Source organism: Delphinapterus leucas, chromosome 6, assembly GCF_059928025.1.
Source record: "Delphinapterus leucas isolate spDelLeu-1000000601 "Yukka" chromosome 6, BTC_Dleu_Yukka2, whole genome shotgun sequence".
Lineage (NCBI taxonomy): Eukaryota > Metazoa > Chordata > Mammalia > Artiodactyla > Monodontidae > Delphinapterus > Delphinapterus leucas.
Window position 1 is genome coordinate 50,092,062 of NC_143134.1, and position 21,777 is coordinate 50,113,838.

At 40.5% G+C, this 21,777-nt stretch overlaps 1 protein-coding gene across 1 annotated transcript in view; it reads right to left on the minus strand.

The window, feature by feature from the left end:
- TEK (TEK receptor tyrosine kinase) overlaps window positions 1–21,777 on the minus strand; it is a 113,538-nt gene that overhangs the window by 22,930 nt on the left and 68,831 nt on the right. Inside the window, exons 10-16 of the mRNA XM_022551600.2 lie at window positions 21,545–21,706; window positions 19,604–19,738; window positions 15,600–15,887; window positions 13,518–13,817; window positions 5,359–5,513; window positions 3,612–3,822; window positions 1,139–1,249 (exon numbers count right to left, since the gene is read on the minus strand). Coding sequence (XP_022407308.1) covers window positions 1,139–1,249; window positions 3,612–3,822; window positions 5,359–5,513; window positions 13,518–13,817; window positions 15,600–15,887; window positions 19,604–19,738; window positions 21,545–21,706 — 1,362 coding nt within the window. The remainder of the gene's footprint in view (window positions 1–1,138; window positions 1,250–3,611; window positions 3,823–5,358; window positions 5,514–13,517; window positions 13,818–15,599; window positions 15,888–19,603; window positions 19,739–21,544; window positions 21,707–21,777) is intronic.

Consider the following 21,777-nt stretch of genomic DNA (forward strand, 5'->3'; position numbering starts at 1 on the left):
GAGCCAACCAATAATGTGACGAGAGAGCAAAATTTTAAAAGATGTACATTCTTCTGCTGTTGTCGGTTTCTTTTTCTTTTTTTTTTTAACTTTCATTTACTGCTGTCCGATGTTGATTACTGTTCTCAGGAAATAGCTCAAAAATAAATGTCATGACTTCATTATTTAACCTAAGAGACATGATCTGGCTTTCAGAATTACACCCTTATTGGATCACAGAATGACATATTGTTTGAAGTACCAGTATTTTTAGTTTAATAAATTGAGGAAAAGGAAGTAGTCTCTTTTCCATTGTTGGTATTTGTGCTGCAAAGTCAACAAGAGGTTGTCAAGTTTGTAAATAATTACTGTGTGGAGCTTTTTTGTTGGAGCAAATTTTTCCATGAGAAATTAAGATTAAGCATAGATTTAGACCTACAAACCGAGGTAGCAAGCAGAGGTAAAGCCATGAAAGATTTCTTGTTACCTACTCATTCACAGCTAATTACACGCATTACAATAGGAAATACTCAATAAATACTTGAATTAATCATATAAGTTGGACTTAAGAGTATGTGTGACATAGGATAGTTGTAAAACTTCAGTGTTATTGTACAGGACATTGTTCTGGATAAAAACAAAGTATTGATGCTATTAGATATAAGCTTATTATTATTTTAACCTAAGCATCACCAGTGCTTTCACATTACAGTAGATTAATGGCATTCACAGATTTAACATTCAGAATATCAGTTCCTTGGGTTTGGAGGGAAAATGAAAAGGTAGGCGACTAACAAGAACAAATCTACTTCACTCTTCCTGGTGCTGAGGGCTGCCTCAATCCACTTAGTAGTAGCTGAGAAAACCTCTGGATTAGCAAAGGTAGAGGCATGTAGGAGCCGTGGATCTTTTGGGGCAGTAATAGCTGAACCACATCAGAGGCCAAAAGATTCAGCCTTGGGATCTACCTTCAAAAAGATACTAAATCTCAGCACGATCTATTAATGGGACCAGACATTCAGCCTGAAACTGCAACTTAAAAAAAAATAGATAACAGTCTTACATGACTGTCTTTCCTAATTTCAATATGGAATGTGCCTGGTTTTTTTTTTAAAAAAAAAAACAATCTGGCAGGAAAGACAGGAAAAGAGCATCTTACCACGATGTTCACACGCTCCTAAGAGATTGATGATGTTTGGGTGGTGTCCAAGTTTACAAAGCACCTCCAGTTCCCCAGCGAAGTCCCTGTGGTCGTCTTTGGAAGCATATTCTGGGAAGAAAGTAAAGAGTAGTGATCCCTTTCTGTTACACCTCTTCAGAAACAACTGTCCCCCCTCTGCTTCCCAGAACCTTCAGGTACACTCAGCCACCATTAGGTCTGGAAAACTGTGTAGAAATCGGAGATGACTATAATGCAGACGCTTCTTTATTGTTGGGGGCTGTCCTGTACAAAGTAGGATGTTTAGCTGCACCTCTGACCTGACCCACTAGATACCAGTAGCCCAACTGAAAATGTATCCAGAAATCACCACATGTCCCCCCGGGGGCAAAATCACCCCTGCTTGAGAACCACTGCTCTGAAGTTTTCCTGTTGAAGCTCTCAAATACCCAGGGAAATGATTTGGTCGAGATGGAGCTGCGTCCATTCTTAGACTCTGGCTCTCCCAGCTAACTCTACCGTCCAGAGACAAATATGCTCAGGGATAAAAACAAAGTTGTAGTGAAACATCACCAGTAGTGTACACACCTTGCTTTATTATGATAACTTTATTTTTTTCATAAACCAGTCCTACTGAAAAAACTCAAATCTCAAAGGCATTTTCATAGAAGTTGCTTGGTAATCAGGAAACAGTTGCATTTATTTCTATTCCTTTCATTCCATCTGTCCACTAGCACTTTGATCAGAGGGAGAACCACCAGTCAGGCTGAAGAGAAAGCTCTTTGGCTGGTGCACAACTGGCTGATCAGCCTTGAGTCGGTGACAGTATGCTATTATGGCTTTTTGAAGAAATAACATTGGGGGAAAGGGTGAGAAGGGAGCTGGTAGCCATGTGCATCCCTGAACACGCTTGGAAATTATGGGAATGTTTCATATGGGCTAAGGGTACCCATAAGGCTGACAAGTAGGCAATTCCAAGTCGAGGACCCTGTTTATACCACAGGGACCTGAGGGTCAATACCTTGGAAGCATTTAAAAAACAAAGCTCTTTAATAATAAGGCTGTCAGTAGCTGCCCTCTTTGCATGCATGACTTTTCCTGCAAAAAGTGTCTGCCCTGGTGCCCTGTTAAGCTATTCTATCTCTTCACATGGGCATGAGATAGACAATCAGCTCAGGTCAGATGCCAATAAAAACTGATGCTACAAAGTTCTACACCCTCTCTCCTCTCACTACTTTTACTGCTTCCTAAAGCTCCCTGTAACTAAAGTGGCAAAATGAAAAAGGGATTTCTGGATGCTAAGCAAGGGGTGTGTGTGTGTGTGTGTGTGTGTGTGTGTGTGTGTTTAGAAACATTACTGTCTCTAAGCATAAATAATACTGTGTTTATTTTGTTTTGTTCATTTTCTGACATAGTGTTTTCTAGCAATGTGGAAAACAACGATGATTTGAAAAGATTTAGGGTTAATTGTCATCTTAGGCTTAATATTGCAGTCAAAAAGAAGGAAAACCCATCAGCAAGCTCAGAGAGTCCTTACTATGGAGCTGCCCAATGAAACTAGTAATTACATTGCTGGCTCTAATACGTCACTTTTCAAGCCTGTGTGCTGTAAAAGCAACAGTGCGGCTTCGCAGTCAAGTCATTTCTAAACTGTCATTTCACCCGGAAGAGAAGACAGCTAGTATTGCCAGGGAACAGGTCATTCTGCTTTCTCAGAAGATCTGATTAAATGGATAGGCCCCAAGCAGTCTTTTTTTTTTTCTTCTTCTTCCCCCAAGCAGTCTTGAACACAACTGGAAAAGATCTAGTTCCTGTGACCATACATCAAGGGTTTTCAAACTTGAGTGTACAGAAGAGCCACTGAGCAAGCTTAAAAACACAGATTTTTCATGCGCCATCCCAGAAATTAGAATACAGTAAAACCATGAGGGGGAGAAACCCAAGTAGATGCATTTTTAACAATATTTCTAGGAATGTTGATGCAGATAATCCATGAAGATAGTGGTTTGCCAAGTGTGGTCTCCCAAGCCTCAGAATCAGCATCACATGGGAACTAATTAGAAATCCAAGTTCTGTGGCCCTGAGCCAGACTTACTGTATCAGAAACTGTGGGGTGGAGCTGAAGAATCTGGTTTTTTAACAAGCCTTCCAGGTGATTCGGATGTATGCTCAATTTTGAGAACCACTGGATTAAGAAACATAATGCTCCCCCAAAGTCAGCAGGGTATGACAGGGAATCTGTGTTCTCACATCCCAAGGAATCAAGACAGTGGTATCTAAATAGCTTATGCCTTCATGTTTACATCCTGACCCTCAAAGGAAACATCACCTTCAGTTGCACATCACAGCTCTATCTGACACCACGCCAATTTTTTGTTTAAAGAGTGTAAGACCTTAGAGGAAAGATTCAACAGGAAGTCAAGCTGTCCCCCCACCCTAGTGAAATGCTGACTTGAGCAGTCCAAGCACTGACCTTTCATTCTCTTTATGGCAGCGTCCATCCGTAACCCATCCTTCTTGATGCGAGCTTTCAGGACCTGGCCAAAATTACCCTCCCCAATCACATCTTGAAATTTGATGTCATTCCAGTCAAGCACTGGATAAATTGTAGGATCTGGGTTGTTTTTGGCCTTCCTGTTCAGGGCCAGAGTTCCTGAGTTGAATTGCACAGCTGGTTCTTCCCGCTAGAAAAATAATGGTTTTTGTGTCAGGATTTTTCATAATTTTAAGATACATAATACCTCCTGATTTGTACCCACACTGGGTGAAAAAAGAAATACTGTATCCAATTCTAGAATGAAAACGGAAATAGGGTTCATTGAACAGGCCCACTCAGATGAAGTGGCTGCCTATAGAGCTGCATGGGCATGATCACAGGCCTCAGTGGCAAAGCACGCCACAATCAATTAGTTATGTCTGCAGAGGTGAGGGAGGGGAGGATAACAGCACGTATGCCACGAAATAGCACATCCCTGAGTTAGTCACACTTGAGTTTCTACTCTGCTGTGGAATGAGCCGGTGTTGAGTTCTGATCTCGAAAAGAGCTCAGAGACCTATCTGGGTCAGTCACAGGACACACCTCTGTGAGAGCTTTGTTTCCTAGCGTCATCTTGGTCTATTCTTGGCTCTTACTCACTCTCTCTAACTTTTCCTAAAGCTCAGAATCTCTCAAGCCCACTCTGGCGCAGACACTGGCCCCAAGATGACTGATGCTTAGAGCAAAACCCAACAGGGTGTCTCCTTTTCTCCTGAGTTTCAGTGGCTGCTGATGGTATCAGGACAAAGCATCAGTACCGTGATGCGCTCTAGCACTCTCTACCCCCTTGCTGGTCCTTCTTCTACAGGGACAGCCTGAGTTGAGCCAGCTCTGGCAAGGAGTCGGATTACAGAGCCTCCCTTGTTCTGTACTGAAGGGAATCTCAGGGACTCATGTACAGGAAGGTATACCTCATTTGGAATATGTAATTGTGCTCAATGTTTCATATACAGAATCAATAAAGTTGGGTACAGATTAATTTTACAGAGCTTGAAACCACGAACTAGAGAAATGTTCAGGCTGTAGTATAGCAAAGGACTCAAATAGGGTGCCTATAGGTAAAGTATGATTTTCTAAACTTTTTACTGGTCAAAATTCCTAGATGAAAGAAAGAGGCCATGCCAAGCACCATGAACTATGGCTGCAGACCGAAGGGTGCACAGGAATGGAGATACACACGTATATGTAATCCATACATATAGGAGGGATAATAGAATTGAAAGAGATATTAGAGGTACAAAATGGAAACGGGAAACAGGGAAATGTGGGGAAAACTGGTCTAGTGCAAATCTTCATTACCTATCACTCTGAGGTCTGGTTACCCTTATGCCCTTCATTACCAAAAATGTTCAGTTCCTTATATTACAAGATTACCCTCGCTGGTGACTTATTACTAGTATGACTGTATTCTCTTTCTGATGGGGCAGTAGTCCTGCTTTAGGCTTGGTCTTCTGCATACTTATTAAGAGCAACCTTTTCATTCTTAGAATTGTTCTGATTTGGACAAGAAATCATATAGTCATGCTATTTATCTCCCATTTCATAATGGAAGACAAAGAAAAGATGAAACTTGCCTAAGGGAAATATTTGCTTTACAGGTAAAATTTTTGACCCACATCTTTAAAATGAAGGTTCTGCATATATGTGGACTTGCACTTATTACTATTAGGAAGATGAGACATACCACGTTTTGGAAGGCTTGGGCCATTCTTCTTTGGACATTTGCCCTCTTCAACTGCAACATGATCAGAAAGGCCAACAGCACCGTCAGGCAGGTCATTCCCGCTGAGCCAAGGATGGCGATCAGCAGCATCTTCCCACCTCCGAGGTCTGCTGGGGCTGTGCCAGAGAACACAGGAGAAGGAGCAGGTTAGTCTAGGTAGAGAGAGAGGCCAAGACCATCTGCAGGAGAAGTCACAGTGTAATGGGAGTGTAATGGCAGCCTGAGCCCAGCCTGAGCCCAGCTAGGTGACCTTGGGCTACTCATTTATTTTCTGGAACTCAATGGAGATGACTCACAGGGCTGTTCTAAGTTCAAAGAAATGTGCAAAAGGCATTTTTTTAAAATGGCAACATGCTAGTCACTAATTGTTGTCCTTTGTTCAAATTTCACTTCCAAGTACAGGCCCAAGCAAATGAACATTACCGAGTAATAGTGAGAATGGATAATTAGATCTATGACTTTGGGTAAGTGACTAAACCTCCCTGCACAATTTAACCACCTAGAAAAGCTTTAAAGCTCTGCAACTCTAAAGAGCATAGTGTCTGCTTTGGCTTTTTTCTTGTTTTAAAGAGCTGATGGAGATTTTCTTACTACACACTCTGATCTGAAGTGCCGGATGCAAGGCCCCTGCATGAAGCACGCTGTGAAAAACTGAAACTAGACGAAGCACAAAGGAAAACAAACAAACAAAAAAACAATCTGCAAAACCTCTGAAAAAAAAGCCTCTGCACCTATTGCTCTTGTGGAGTTTGGCATCTTCAGTGGAGGCTCCTATTGCAGGGGGACCTTCAAGATGGTGGAGGAGTAAGACCCAGAGATCACCTTCCTCCCCACAAATACATCAAAAATACATATACATGTGGAACAACTCCTACAGAACACCTACTGAACGTTGGCAGAAGACCTCAGACTTCCCAAAAGGCAAGAAACTCCCCCCCACATACCTGGCCACATGGCTGACAGGGTCTCGGTGCTCTGGCCTGGTGTCAGGCCTGAGCCTCTGAGGTGGGAGAGCCGAGTTCAGGACATTGGACCACCAGAGACTGCCCGGCCCCACATAATATCAATTGACAAGAGCTCTCCCAGAGATCTCCATCTCAACACTAAGACCCAGCTCTACTCAACAGCCAGCAAGCTCCAGTGCTGGATGCCCCATGCCAAACAACTAGCAAGACAGGAACACAACACAACCCATTAGCAGAGAGGCTGCCTAAAATCATAATAAGTTCACAGACACCACAAAACAAACCGCTGGACATGGCCCTGCCCAACAGAAAGACAAGATCCAGCCTCATCCACCAGAACACAGGCACCAGTCCCCTACACCAGGAAGCCTACACAAGCCACTGACCCAACCTCACCCACTGGGGGTAGACACCAAAAAAAAAGGGAACTACGAACCTGCAGCCTGTGTAAAGGAGACCCCAAACACAGTAAGTTAAGCAAAATGAGAAGACAGAGAAATATGCAGCAGATGTAGGAGCAAGGTAAAAACCCACCAGACCAAACAAATGAAGAGGAAATAGGCAGTCTATCTGAAAAAGAAGTCAGAATAATGATAGTAAAGATGATCCAAAATCTTGGAAATAGAATGGAGAAAATACAAGAAATGTTTAACAAGGACATAGAAAAACTAAAGGGCAAACAAACAATACTGAACAACACAATAAATGAAATTAAAAATACTCTAGAAGGAATCAATAGCAGAATAACTGAGGCAGAAGAATAGATAAGTGACCTGGAAGATAAAATAGTGGAAATAACTACCACAGAGCAGAATAAAGAAAAAAGAATGAAAAGAATTGAGGACAGTCTCAGAGACCTCTGGGATAACATTAAATGCACCAACATTTGAATTATAGGGGTCCCAGAAGAAGGAGAGAAAAAGAAAGGGTCTGAGAAAATATTTGAAAAGATTACAGTTGAAAACTTCCCTAACATGGTAAAGGAAATAAGTCCAGGAAGTGCAGAGAGTCCCATACAGGATAAATCCAAGGAGAAACATGCCAAGACACATATTAATCAAACTATCAAAAGTTAAATACAAAGAAAAATTATTAAAAGCAGCAAGGGAAAAGCAACAAATAACATACGAGGAAATCCCCATAAGGTTAACAGCTGATCTTTCAGCAGAAACTCTGCAGGCCAGCAGGGAGTGGCAAGACATATTTAAAGCGATGAAAGGGAAAAACCTACAACCAAGATTATTCTACCCAGCAAGGATCTCTTTCAGATTCGACGGAGAAATTAAAGCCTTTACAGACAAGCGAAAGCTAAGAGAATTCAGAACCAGCAAACCAGCTTTGCAACAAATGCTAAAGGAACTTCTCTAGGCAGGAAATACAAGAGAAGGAAACACCTACAAAAACAAACTCAAAACAATTAAGAAAATGGTAATAGGAACTTACATATCGATAATTACCTTAAATGTAAATGGATTAAATGCTCCAACCAAAAGACATAGACTGGCTGAATGGATACAAAAACAAGACCCATATGTATGCTGTCTACAAGAGACCTACTTCAGACCTAGGGACACATACAGACTGAAAGTGAAGGGATGAAAAAAGATATTCCATGCAAATGGAAATCAAAAGAAAGCCGGAGAAGCAATTCTCATATCAGACAAAACAGACTTTAAAATAAAGACTATTACAAGAGACCAAGAAGGACACTACATAATGATCAAGGGAGCAATCCAAGAAGAAGATATAACAATTGTAAATATTTATGCATCCAACATAGGAGCACCTCAATACATAAGGCAAATGCTAACAGCCATAAAAGGGGAAATGGACAGTCACACAATAATAGTAGGGGACTTTAACACCCCACTTTCACCAATGGAGAGGTCATCCAAAATGAAAATAAATATGGAAACACAAGCTTTAAATGACACATTAGACAAGATGGACTTAATTCATATTTATAAGAGATTCCATCCAAAAAAAACAGAATACACTTTCTTTTCAAGGGCTCATGGAACATTCTCCAGGATAGATCATATCTTGGGTCACAAATCGAGCCTTGGTAAATTTAAGAAAACTGAAATCCTATCAAGTATCTTTTCTGACCACAACGCTATGATATCAATTACAGGGAAAAAACTGTAAAAAATACAAACATATGGAGGCTAAACAATACACTACTAAATAACCAAGACATCACTGAAGAAATCAAAGAGGAAATCAAAAAATACCTAGAAACAAATGACAATGAAAACACGATGACACAAAACTTATGGGATGCAGCAAAAGCAGTTCTAAGAGGGAAGTTTATAGCAATACAATACTACCTGAAGAAACAAAAAAAAAATCTCAAATAAACAACCTAATCTTACAACTAAAGCAATGAGAGAAAGGAGAACAAGAAAACCTCAAAGTTAGCAGAGGGAAAGAAATCATAAAGATCAGATCAGAAATAAATGAAAAAGAAATGAAGGAAACGAGAGCAAAGATCAATAAAACTAAAAGCTGGTTCTTTGAGAAGATAAACAAAATTAATAAACCATTAGCCAGACTCATCAAGAAAAAAAGGGAGAAGACTCAAATCAACAGAATTAGAAATGAAAAAGAAGTAACAACTGACACTGCAGAAATACAAAAGATCATGAGAGATTACTACAAGCAACTATGTGAATAAAATGGACAACCTGGAAGAAATGGACAAATCCTTAGAAAAGCACAATCTTCCGAGACTGAACCAGGAAGAAATAGAAAATATAAACAGACCAATCACAAGCACTGAAATTGAAACTGTGATTAAAAATCTTCCAACAAACAAATGCCCAGGACCAGATGGCTTCACAGGTGAATTCTATCAAACATTTAGAAAAGAGCTAACACCTATCCTTCTAAAACTATTCCAAAATATAGCAGAGGGAGGAACACTCTGAAACTCATTCTATGAGGCCACCATCACCCTGATACCAAAGCCAGACAAAGATGTCACAAAAAAAGAAAACTACACGCCAATATCACTGATGAAAATAGATGCAAAACTCCTCAACAAAATACTAGCAAACAGAATCCAGCAGCACATTAAAAGGATCATACACCATGATCAAGTGGGGTTTATCCCAGGAATGCAAGGATTCTTCAATATATGCAAATCAATCAATGTGATACACCATATTAACAAATTGAAGGAGAAAAACCATATGATCATCTCAATTGATGCAGAAAAAGCTTTCAACAAAATTCAACACCCATTTATGATAAAAACTCTCCATAAAGTAGGCATAGAGGGAACCTACCTCAACATAATAAAGGCCATATATGACAAACCCACAGCCAATATCGTCCTCAGTGGTGAAAAATTGAAACCATTTCCACTAAGATCAGGAAAAAGACAAGGTTGCCCACTCTCACCGCTATTATTCAACATAGTTTTGGAAGTTTTAGCCACAGCAATCCGAGAAGAAAAAGAAATTAAAGGAATACAAATCAGAAAAGAAGTAAAGCTGTCACTGTTTGCAGATGACATGATACTATACATAGAGAATCCTAAAGATGCTACCAGAAAACTACTAGAGCTAATCAATGAATTTAGTAAAGTTGCAGGATACAAAATTAATGCACAGAAATCTCTCGGACTCCTATACACTAATGATGAAAAATCTGAAACGGAAATTAAGGAAGCACTTCCATTTACCATTGCAACAAAAAGAATAAGATAACTAGGAATAAACCTACTTAAGAAGACAAAAGACCTGTATGCAGAAAACAATAAGACACTGATGAAAGAAATTCAAGATGATATAAACAGATGGAGAGATATACGATGTTCTTTCATTGGAAAAATCAACATTGTGAAAATGACTATACTACCCAAAGCAATCTACAGATTCAGTGCAATCCCTACCAAACTACCAATGGCATTTTTCACAGATCTAGGACAAAAAATTTCACAATTTGTATGTAAACACAAAAGACCCCTAACATCCAAAGCCATCTTGAGAAAGGAAAAAAGGAGCTGGAGCAATCAGGCTCCCTGACTTCAGACTATACTACAAAGCTACAGTAATCAAGACAGTATGGTACTGGCACAAAAACAGAAATATAGATCAATGGAACAGGATAGAAAGCCCAGAGATTAACCCATGCACATATGGTCACCTTATCTTTAATAAAGGAAGCAAGAGTATAAAATGGAGAAAAGACAGTCTCTTCAATAAGTGGCACTGGGAAAACCGGACAGGTACACGTAAAAGAATGAAATTAGAACACCATACACAAAAACTCAAAATGGATTAAAGACCTAAATGTAAGGCCAGACACTATAAAACTCTTAGAGGAAAACATAGGCAGAGCACTCTGTGACATAAATCACAGCAAGATCCTTTTTGACCCACCTCCTAGAGAAATGGAAATAAAAACAAAAATAAACAAATGGGACCTAATGAAACTTCAAAGCTTTTGCACAGCAAAGGAAACCATAAACAAGACGAAAAGACAACCCTCAGAATGGGAGAAAATATTTGCAGATGAAGCAACTGACAAAGGATTCATCTCCAAAATATACAAGCAGCTCATGCAGCTCAATATCAAAAAAACAAACAACCCAGTCCAAAAATGGGCAGAAGACCTAAGTAGACATTTCTCCAAAGAAGATATACAGATTGCCAATAAATACATGAAAGGATGCTCAACATCACTAATCATTAGAGAAATGCAAATCAAAACTGCAATGAGGTATCACCTCACACTGGTCAGAATAGCCATCATCAAAAAATCTAGAAACAAGAAATGCTGGAGAGGGTGTGGAGAAAAGGGAACCCTCTTGCACTGTTGCTGGGAATGTAAATTGATACAGCCACTATGGAGAATAGTATGGAAGTTCCTTAAAAAATGAAAAATAGAACTACCATATGACCTGGCAATACCACTACTGGGCATATACCCTGAGAAAACCATAATTCAAAAAGAGTCATGTACCACAATGTTCACTGAAGCACTATTTACAATAGCCAGGACATGGAAGCAACCTAAGTGTTCATCAACAGATGAGTGGATAAAGAAGATGTGGCACATATATGCAATGGAATTTACTCAGCCATAAAAACAAACAAACTAGAATCTGTCATACAGAGTGAAGTAAGTCAGAAAGAGAAAAACAAATACCGTATGCTAACGCATATATATGGAATCTAAAATCAAAATTGTTTTGATGAACCTAGGAGCAGGACAGGAATAAAGATGTAGATGTAGAGAATGGACTTGAGGACATGGGGAGGGGGAAGGGTAAGCTGGGGCGAAATGAGAGAGTAGCCTTGACATATATACACTACCAAATATGAAATAGATAGCTAGTGGGAAGCAGCTGCATAGCACAGGGAGATCAGCTTGGTGCTTTGTGACCACCTAGAGGGGTGGGATAGGGAGGGTGGAGGGAGACACAAGAGGGAGGCGATATGGAGATATATACATATACATATAGCTGATTCACTTTGTTATACAGCAGAAACTAACACAACATTGTAAAGCAATTATACTACAATAAAGATGTTAAAAAAAATAGCTGATAGAGAAAACCTGAGGATACCAATGCGACAAAGAAAGAAGGAAGGAAAGAAGAGAGAGAGAGAAAAAACCATTAAGTTTTGGGCTCAGGTCAAAATAAACTATTAAAGACTATGGTATAACCCCTCCACTTCTTTCCCTTATTTAAATTCAAATAAAGATAAATTCACTGTATTTTTATGAGAAACAGCATGTAGAGCATGATCCTATCTTTTAACAATTATTCTTTTGTGATTAGCTACCTTTCCTTCTACCTCCGTCTTATACGTGCATAAAGAGATGTCTGAAATGGGATGATGAGGGTTGTTTAGTTTTGTTACATCTTGTCTTAAAATTTTTCTCTTAGTATTTTATTTATAACTTGGATTTAGGGCCTGTACATGTTTTACCAAAACACAAGTAACTATTGAAATTATGCATTTATTAAGAGTGTCAGGTGAAAACTATTGAATACAATTCTCTATAACTGGCAGACCCATCATTCCTTGCATATTTCAAACATGTTCCAAAGAATCAGCACTGAGAACAGGGCTTGCTTGATTTTATTTCTTAAGCCCTAGATAGGCCTCAGGAGAACCAAGAAGTTTTTAGTGCTATAACATTTTCTGTAAAAATACTCTGGTCTGAATTATAAATTTGCAGAAATCACCATTTCCCTCTAATGTCCCTCTAGCTACATTCCCTTGCACAAGCTGTATAGCACAGAGGGCAAGGAAGTGCAATTTCAGACAGACCTCAGAGGGAAGGCTCTCCAGGAGCTGCAGTTCTTCCCACCCCCGGGGTCGTTTTTCACTAATTACATTCAACAGGTTTTACCAATCACAAACACTGGAGAGGATTAAGAGGTACAACCCTCCAGTTATGAAATAAATAAGCCACGGGGATGTAATATACAGCATATGGAATGTAGTCAATATTATTGTAATCACTTTGTATGGAGACAGATGGTTACTAGCCTTATTGTGGTGATCATTTCATAATATATGCAAATGTCAAATCACTATGTAGTGCTCTTGAAACTAACATAATATTGTACATTACATCAACTGTATTTCGATTTCAAAAAATCTCAAACACTGGGCCTCGTGTGCTTGGCACTCTGAGCGATCTCTATCTCAACGGGCTTATTCTCTCTGGAGTGGGGGTTAACGGTGGACGTGGAGACATCGTAACCTGGATCTGAAAAGTAAAAGAAAACTCGGACTACCACAGTGTCATCCAAGCTAAAAGAGGGTTCGTTCTGAGAAAGAGTGGAGTGTGGTTCCTGGAGCGCCCACTGCACCACGCAGGGCTGTCTCCACTAAGCTGGGTCCTCTGTGTTCCTTCTGCATGGAATCACATTCATATCCCTCAGAGCTTCAGTTGCTGGATGGGGAGTGCTGATGGGCTAAGTTCACCTAAGTTTTCATGATAGATAACAGATCAACGGGTTATCCTTCCAAGGGGCATTTTCATTCCAAGGACTTCTTTAGAGATGGTGACACCTACCAGCCCATTATGTCACATGATGCGAATATGGGGTAAATATCGTAAGACACTGGGGCTTTTCTGATACTCTCCAGAAATAATTCTATGTAAATACCTGTCCACTCTACCAACCTTGAGATTCAGAAAGAGTCATCAGTTCATGAGAAAAGGTTGGATTGCTTGACCCTATGTTGTTCTCTGCAAAGATGTCCACCTGGTAAGCTGTTTGGGGCTCTAGGCCCTTGAGCTGATACTGGGTGATGGTGGCATTCTTGATCTTCACATCAATGTGCTGGTCTTCATTCTTGCCCTGAACCTTGTAACGGATGATAATAGAAGAAATAGAATAGCCATCCAGGATTGTCCAAGAGATCACAGCTGAGGAGTCTGTGATGTTGGAAATCTTGATGTTTTCTGGTTGAGGAGGGAGAACTAGAAATTTAAAACAAACAAACAATATTTTACTTAAGATATATTACCAACTCTTTGATTATTATGCTTTTGAGAGAGAGTTAATATCAGCTCATAAACCATGAATGGCTAGTGAGTGTTATCTCAGAGGGTAACTCCAATCAGTTGGTAGTGGACTCGACGCAGACTTGACAAGTGGCTGCAGACAGGAAAATGGCAACACACACACATCACATATTTGCCATCCTTAAACTAAATTAAGACCTCGGAAATTCTGTTACTCCACAAACTGCTATTACACTGTTTTTGATACTGAGGAAAACAGAAAAATGCTGAGAGCTGACATTGATATAGGCCCTTCCATATAGTAACTCATTGACTCCTCATAACAATCTTACTGTAAGTATTGAGGCTCAGAGGGATTAAGTGACTTGGCTGAGGTCACACAGCTTTTAAGAAATAGATTCAAGTAGAAGAAATAAGATTCCTATTAGTCTGTAGTTAGCCACTGGTCCATAGGGCCTATCCATATTAAGCACTTGTTAGAAAATATGTTAAGCACTTAGCAGACATGTTCAAAAAGCAAGATGGAGACTATATACGCATATGCACACTTATGGATGTACTTAATGTATTAAAATTATACAACATTGAATGGAAAGATACATAATAAACTCATAATTTTGGTTGTCTCTGGTGAGAGGGGGAGAGAATTAGATTGGGGATGATGGTCAAAGAGGGTTTTGATATATCTGTATTGTGGAATTACTTCCACAAAAAGGCTGAAAGCAAATATGACAAAATGTTAAGAGTTGTTAATTCTGTGTGGTAGAAATGTAGGTTTTTGTTGTATTATTCTCTGCATTGTCCTATACCTTCTAAATGTCAGAATTTTTTAAAGATGAAGAAGACATCCCTAAACACAGAGAAAACCGTTGAGACTTCCACATGTTATTGATACAAGAAGAGAGTGCCCAGAAAAACAAGAGCCAGTTTACACACCTGTTACTGGGGAGGGGGGGGGGTGGCAACTCAGCTGCAGAAAAGAACCTCAGACTTTGGGATTTGACAAGAGACCACAGGATCCTAGCATAAGTGACGGTTGGTGTGACCCAGAAACACCTAGTCTTTCCAAGGACTCCAAAATGCACAGACAGTTCTAATGCAGTGAATCAAAATAGGACTCTCTGGTTCATGACGAAAAAGCTTTCAATTCTACAAAGAAACCCTAGAAGTTCCAGCTAATTTTTAATGACCAATATGAGATTGAGAGAAGCCTGAACTGAAGAATATTTTGAAAGAAAAGTTGTTTTATTACACTCAAATATATATTACTCTCAAGTATATATATATATATATATATATATATACTGTAATGCCAAGAATTGTCTGTTTTGGAGATTTTTCAAGCAGAGTTCTATTGGCTTTTAAGATTAGATGAATTAGATGAATCATCATCTGTGTGCAACAATCCTAAAAACTGTCATATAACAGATTCAACAAGCCCTAGAAAACCTTATTCATGTTATTAATTTACTTAATAAGTAACTCTATAGAAAGGAAAGGTAAATTTTAGCACAGTCCTGGCTGAATTACCACAAATCCAAACACATGAAGCGTTCGTATATATTACAGGTTGCTAAAATGATTTGATGTGTTGGTGGGGGGCACTAATGAGCCTCCATTCACAACTAACTACCTTTTATGGTTTCTAAGAAGCAGACTTGAAGTGACGGGAGCTAAGTCTAAACGGCAGCAGCCAAGTGTCATTCAGGCAAGGCTGGGGCATCATGAGGTACTTACTGTCGCTAAGGGTCCAAGCGATGAGATCTTCGCTCCATTCCCCCTGGGCCTTGGTGTTGACTCTGGCTCGGACTATGTACTGCTCCCTGGGCTGTAAGTTGTTAAGGAGCACTGAAGTCAGGTTGCCTGGCACTTTAATATTCTGCTGATCACTATTCATTAGCACAGACCTCCTCTCAACTTCAACATAAAAGTCATCTTCTGAGCTTGGAAATATGGGTTGCCAGGTCAAATTTAGAGTGGTCTGACTTTTTGGTAGGAGACTGAGACCTCTTGGAGGAGGAAGACCTAGGAGAAACCAGAATAATCATTGTTTTTATATAGGGTGAAGGTAACAACAGCCCCAAAGGACAACTTTATAGGATAACCCTGGCTCCTAGAATAATATACACTTTCACAAGCTATCAAAGAAACACATGCTAGCAGCCATGTAATACTTTTCCTTTTTCCTACCAGAATAGCAAAGCTTTAAAATATTCTAGTATGTAGCTTGAGTAATTGCAAGACAGGAATACAACCCCTTTGAAGGACAACTTGGGAATATTTTTCAAGAGCTCTAGAAATGATCATATACTTTGGGAGTATAGTCTGACTACCAAGGATTTATCCTGAAGAAACAACTCAAAGGAAGCGAAAAGCTAGGTGCATGAAGATGTCCATTACAAAATTATTTATAATAACAGATAATCATAAGAAACCAAAATGCTCAAAATAGGAAAATGCTTTAATAAATTACGATATAGCCATCCAAGGGATTAAAAGTTTATTGGAAAAAGTACAAAAGCTCCTCCAAAACTTAAAACACACGAGAAAAAAACTCTGCTTACCACTTGGTAAAAGCCATGTCTACAACTGGTGAAAAAGGAAGGAAACTGATAAAAATGGAAACACTGGATTTGCCAAGGTTCTGGGGTTGTAGGTTCAGTGTTTCTGTTCCCATTTTGAGTAACATATTTTAAAGCAATTTCAGGGTTACTTCCCCTTAGCAAGGACAATTTCAGACATGACAACACTGTGATGGCTAGGCCAGGCCTCGCACTGCTCTGATCACATCAAGGTTTGACTCTGACCACACGCCGTGTGGCCATAATTACCCCCAAGAACCTGGGCTACCAGAGAGGTAACTGAATAGAAACAATATGGGTTTTGAAATCAAAGAGGCAGGAGCATGCCCCTTTAGTTTTGTGACCTTGGGAAAATTCATAACCTCTCCAAGTTCACATGGAGCATGAAATGAAAATACTCATCTTCCAGACTCAGGAGGAGAAATGAGATAGTGAAGGTGAAAATGCTTGGAAGGTGTTAGGGGCTCTGTCAACATTTTCTCTCTGTCTTCCTTCCTTCCTCCATAAAATACATTGGGCCAATGGACAGTGGAGGAATCTGTAAATTTCCATTTAATAATAGTATATTGATATTTTAAACTTCAGATATAAAGTATTTTCAAAACATAGAATAGTGATCCTCTACTCATGCATTCTTGGTGGGGACATTATTGCCCCTAAGGGGGCAAAAATTGGTTCTTGGGGTATGAGAAAATTTTAGATAATGACAATTGTTTATGAAGGGCCACAATATATAAACAGATCTGTGGTATTACAATTCATGGCAGAAGAGACATTAAGACAAAACAGAGATTTTGTCTTAAGGACAAAACTATCTAAGAAGTTCTTTAGAGGGTGATAATTTTAAAAATTACAATAAGGTAAAGAATCTGAAGAAGAATGAATATACGTATAACAATCACTTTGCTGTACACCTGAAACTAACACAACATTGTATATCAACTATATTCCAATAAAATGAAAAAAAAGTTTAAAAAAATTAAAAGACTGAGAAACTTGGTTAGAGGTGAGAGGAAGGGTCTGTTTCCACCCAGTGGGAGAGGGACTCTCACTGGTCAGTTCTGACCACCCTTAGATGAGGGAGAACCAGTAATCAGGTCTTGCCACCTGCTGGGCATTATGCTCCAGGTCTTACTGGTCTTTTCTCCATAACCTTTGCAAATTGAGAGAGGTGATGTCACCTCCTTTTGCTCTTCTCTAAAGTTTAAGTTCCGAAATAAGCCACCTGGAGTGGGTAGATAGGCTTACGATGACAGCAGACAGAGGGAGGACTGATGGTGTGCAGCAAACACGTAAACCTTCTAAGCCTGTGCCTGGTACAGAGGAGCAACCCCATAAATGGTCATTTCCCTCCCTTTGGGAGCATGACTTACCCTTCACCCCTCCCAACCTGCCCTCTCTCTGCCGTGTGTTCAGAGTATCTTCTCTCCCCTCCCCTCCTGGCCCTCCCAGCCTTTATCACTCAACCAACACACTTATAAATAGTGCAGCTGCCAAACGAATTTAAAAACAAACATCAGCAAAATTCAAATGCTGGGAAAAGATGAACCTTCAAGAATTCCCTTCCCGCCCACCCCTGAGAACTACTTTGAAATATATTCCAAGACATCTCTAAATACATCCTGGCTGGAACATATTCTGAGAGCTGAAGACAGCACAGTACGGGTCTGTGAAGAGTTTTATGTTCTGTTCCATAAATACTTTCTATCTGAGTCAGATTATGGCCTTCCCCTTTTGATTCACCAGCACCGCTCTAAGAGAGAATTAACTACCATTCGCCTTTTAGCAGCAACCTGATGACATATTAGGGGCCCCTTGGATCATAGTCATGGAGATTCCTTTATCCTCTAAGTCATATGTAGTCTCCAGTGTTATTTTTGGTATTTACTACCTGGTGGGTTCCCAGGAAGCCATTCCTTACTTGTGCAATGTTTCTACAAGCATCAGAGTAGCTACTGAGTTTCATTTGGTTCTTTAAGGATGCTGCTGGCCAGATGAACCCTAGGTGGGGAGTGTGGAGGGGAGAGTCTCTGTTAGGGATGCACAACCCCTGCAGAAGAGCCTGATGCTCTTCCTAGCTTCTCACTAAATCATTCCATATCCTTCTGCTTTTAGTAAATGGACTAAAAATAGGAAAACTCATCAACTGGGATAAGGACATTGTGCCTTTGGACTCCCAGGTAAAAAATACCTGGATATTTTGTTTCATCCAGGAGAAACAAAAAGATATCAAGTCTGAAGATCTAGTATGGCAATGTACCCGATGCATTACCATGGGCAAGTTATTAACCACTCTGGGACTCTACTTTCTCCAGTTGCGGTGAGGGGGGAGCTACTCTTCATTGCAGTGTGTGGACTTCTCATTGCAGTGGCTTCTCTTGTTGCGGAACGCGGGCTCTAGGTGCACGGGCTTCAGTAGTTGTGGCATGTGAGCTCAGGAGATGTGGCACGTGGGCTCAGGAGTTGTGGCACACAGGCTTCAGTAGTTGTGGCTTGCAGGCTTTAGAGCGCAGGCTCAGCAGTTGTGGCGCACGGGCTTAGTTGCTCCGCAGCATGTGGGATCTTCCAGGACCAGGGCTCAAAGCTGTGTCCCCTGCATTGGCAGGTGGATTCTTAACCGCTGCGCCATCAGGGAAGCCCAGAACTGCTGTTCTATAGGTAAAAGCCTTTCATTCTATTTGATGTTTTCACTATGTGCATGAATGACTTCGAAAAACTAGAAATTACTTTTGAAAGTAAATAAACTGGGATTTCTGGAGTACGTATGCGGCAAGAGCCTGTCTTGGGCCCTTAAGATGGAAACAGGAAGCTGGTGGTAAAACTCGGGAGCCAAGACGGAGCACAGTTGCTGCTAAGTAAATCCCAACTCCTAAGGGATGTCCCTGCCTTCCTGAAGGGTCATCTGCTTCCTTCTCTGTCCCGGTGGATTGCTGCAGACTCCCTCCCCCAGGGAGACAGACCAGGAGTGCAGCCCAAATAAAGGACCAGTTTGGCTCCAAGTTGCTAGCTTTCCTGTCACTTTCCCACCCATTCAAAAGCAAACCCCTTTCCACCACCATCCCACTCACCCACCACCACCCTTCCTGGTCTTCCTTCCTCTTTCCCCTTCCTCCCCCACCCACCCAGCTCCTGAATAAATGCCTGTTTGCTTCAACTGACCGATAGAAGCTGTTGTGAACCGCCTCACAGGTCCAGGATGCCCTTCCCCGCCCTCTCCACGCCGGACCAGCTGCACGCAGAGCTCGTATTCTGTCCGAGGTTCCAAATAGTTGAGGGTAACAATCTCATTTGTCACTGAGAAGAGGGAAAGTTCAGGAAACTTAAGTTGGCAATCTTTTACATTCTTTAAACTGGAATGTTGTTGTTGTGAGGTGAACTAATGTTTGGTTTTTAAAAATACAATGTCTGAGTAAAACAGAGAGGCAATCCCATCTTCAGGGCCTCAGTGTTCCTAATATAAGGAAAATAAGGCTTTTTCATGGAAGTATCTCTGTGCCACTTACACACTTCTGCTCTAGTGTGTTTGTCTTTTCATTTGTAGAGTAAAACCATGCGAATCTTCAACTATGGAATACCAACCAGGTTTAGGGGAAAAACTCAATGAGAATGATATAAAATAGCTTCCGTTTTCAAGTACCTACAGTGATGGCAATCAAGCTATCAGGAGAGGAGACTCTTTGAGGGTATGCTTACAATGACTAGACAGTGAACTTGTGATGGTCATGTCATAACAAATGAAGCGTTCTGAAGTACGTGAAAATAGATCCAATAGGCAAATGACATATGCTTCTTTTCTCCTTAGCTATTCTATTTTGCCACTCTGTTTCTCCGTGGATATTGCAAAGGTAGATTTTTGCCTTACCATATGATAAATTCCTAGTCGGTAAGAAAACGTATTGGACTGTGTTTAAGGGTTTTTAGAAGACCACTTCGTAGATGTCCACAAAGAGATGATGGATTATTAACACCATGTTTTTTTAAAAAGCTGCTTTTTAAAAAGACCTAGCCATCCACAACAGAAACAGCAATCCAGCAAATCAGCCTTATGTTGCTGGGATTCTGAATTTTGGCTGAATCTTCGAAAGAATGTGAAGAGCTCAGTAATGATACCAAGACATTATTCAATATACCCAAATCAGCTAGTATTACTAAGCCAAAACCCCTCTTTTTCTTCTCCTTTTCTGTAACTTTGATTATCGACATCTCACAGGTAGAGGGCGCTTTTTAGGAAATCACAGCCATGGCGAGACTAAAGTATTGGTGGCGGGCTGCACATTCCCTACAAGCATGACAGCGGCAGGTCTCGCTATAAGATGGTGCAATTAAAGCAGCTGGCTCAATAGATGATGCTCAGCTTTCTTTTTTAAAAACATGTGATTTTTACATCATCATGCAACAAACAGAACTGTCATTTGTGTTTCAAAATAAATTTAATTTACAAATAAATAAATTTAACTGTTTTCATGAACTTTTGACATTTTATTACATTTTGGGTTTTTTTTCCCCAAAAGTTGGGGGAGGGGCATGTACCTCTCTTTGCCCACATCCCCTCCTCTTCCCGCCACAGCCCAAACTTTCTGGTCCAAATTCCTGTCAAAACCTCTGTGAGTCAGGAGCCTGCAGGCAGGGCAAGACTCAAATACGAAAAAGAATAAACAACTTGACACAGCAGCAACAATCACCCCTCAGATGTAAGCAAATTAAGTCTCTGCCTTTCCAGCAGGCCCTGGACTTTCCTGTTACCATATTCATGGCATAAACTTGTATCTTTCACCACGACCAAGAAAGATAGAGTCAAGAAGGGATTAGAGATCCAGAGACGCCTGGAAAGGAAATATTGATGCAGAGAGTAACTCCTGACACAGGTGTGTTCTGTGTCCCATTTTACATCATGACTTCCAAAAAGATAGCCCCAGAACTCAGAGGACCACCCCCCGCCCCCCAACTCCTTCTTGAATACTCTGAAATGGAATCCACCGCTACGGCCCCTAACTTGGGGTAGAGGGTTGAGACTGGGAGAGAGGATTTCTATATTTGGGGAAAAACTTTTTTTTCCTGGTGCCCCATCTCCAGCTGGAGCCTTTCCTTTCCAAACCTTACCTTGAATATGCCGCCAAGCCTCATAATGATTAACAGGTTTGTAGAGAAGCTTCTTGGATTTGATTGGTCCATCCCCAAAGTAAGGCTCAGAGCTGATGTTGATGACAGCAAAGTTATGTCCGGTGTCAATCACGTTTGGGGCATTCAAGGGCTTTGGAAGAACTAAATAAAGTGTCAAGAATCAGATCAGTCCTTACACTTTGGGGTTTTACTGCTGTTCTGAGATGGGGGTA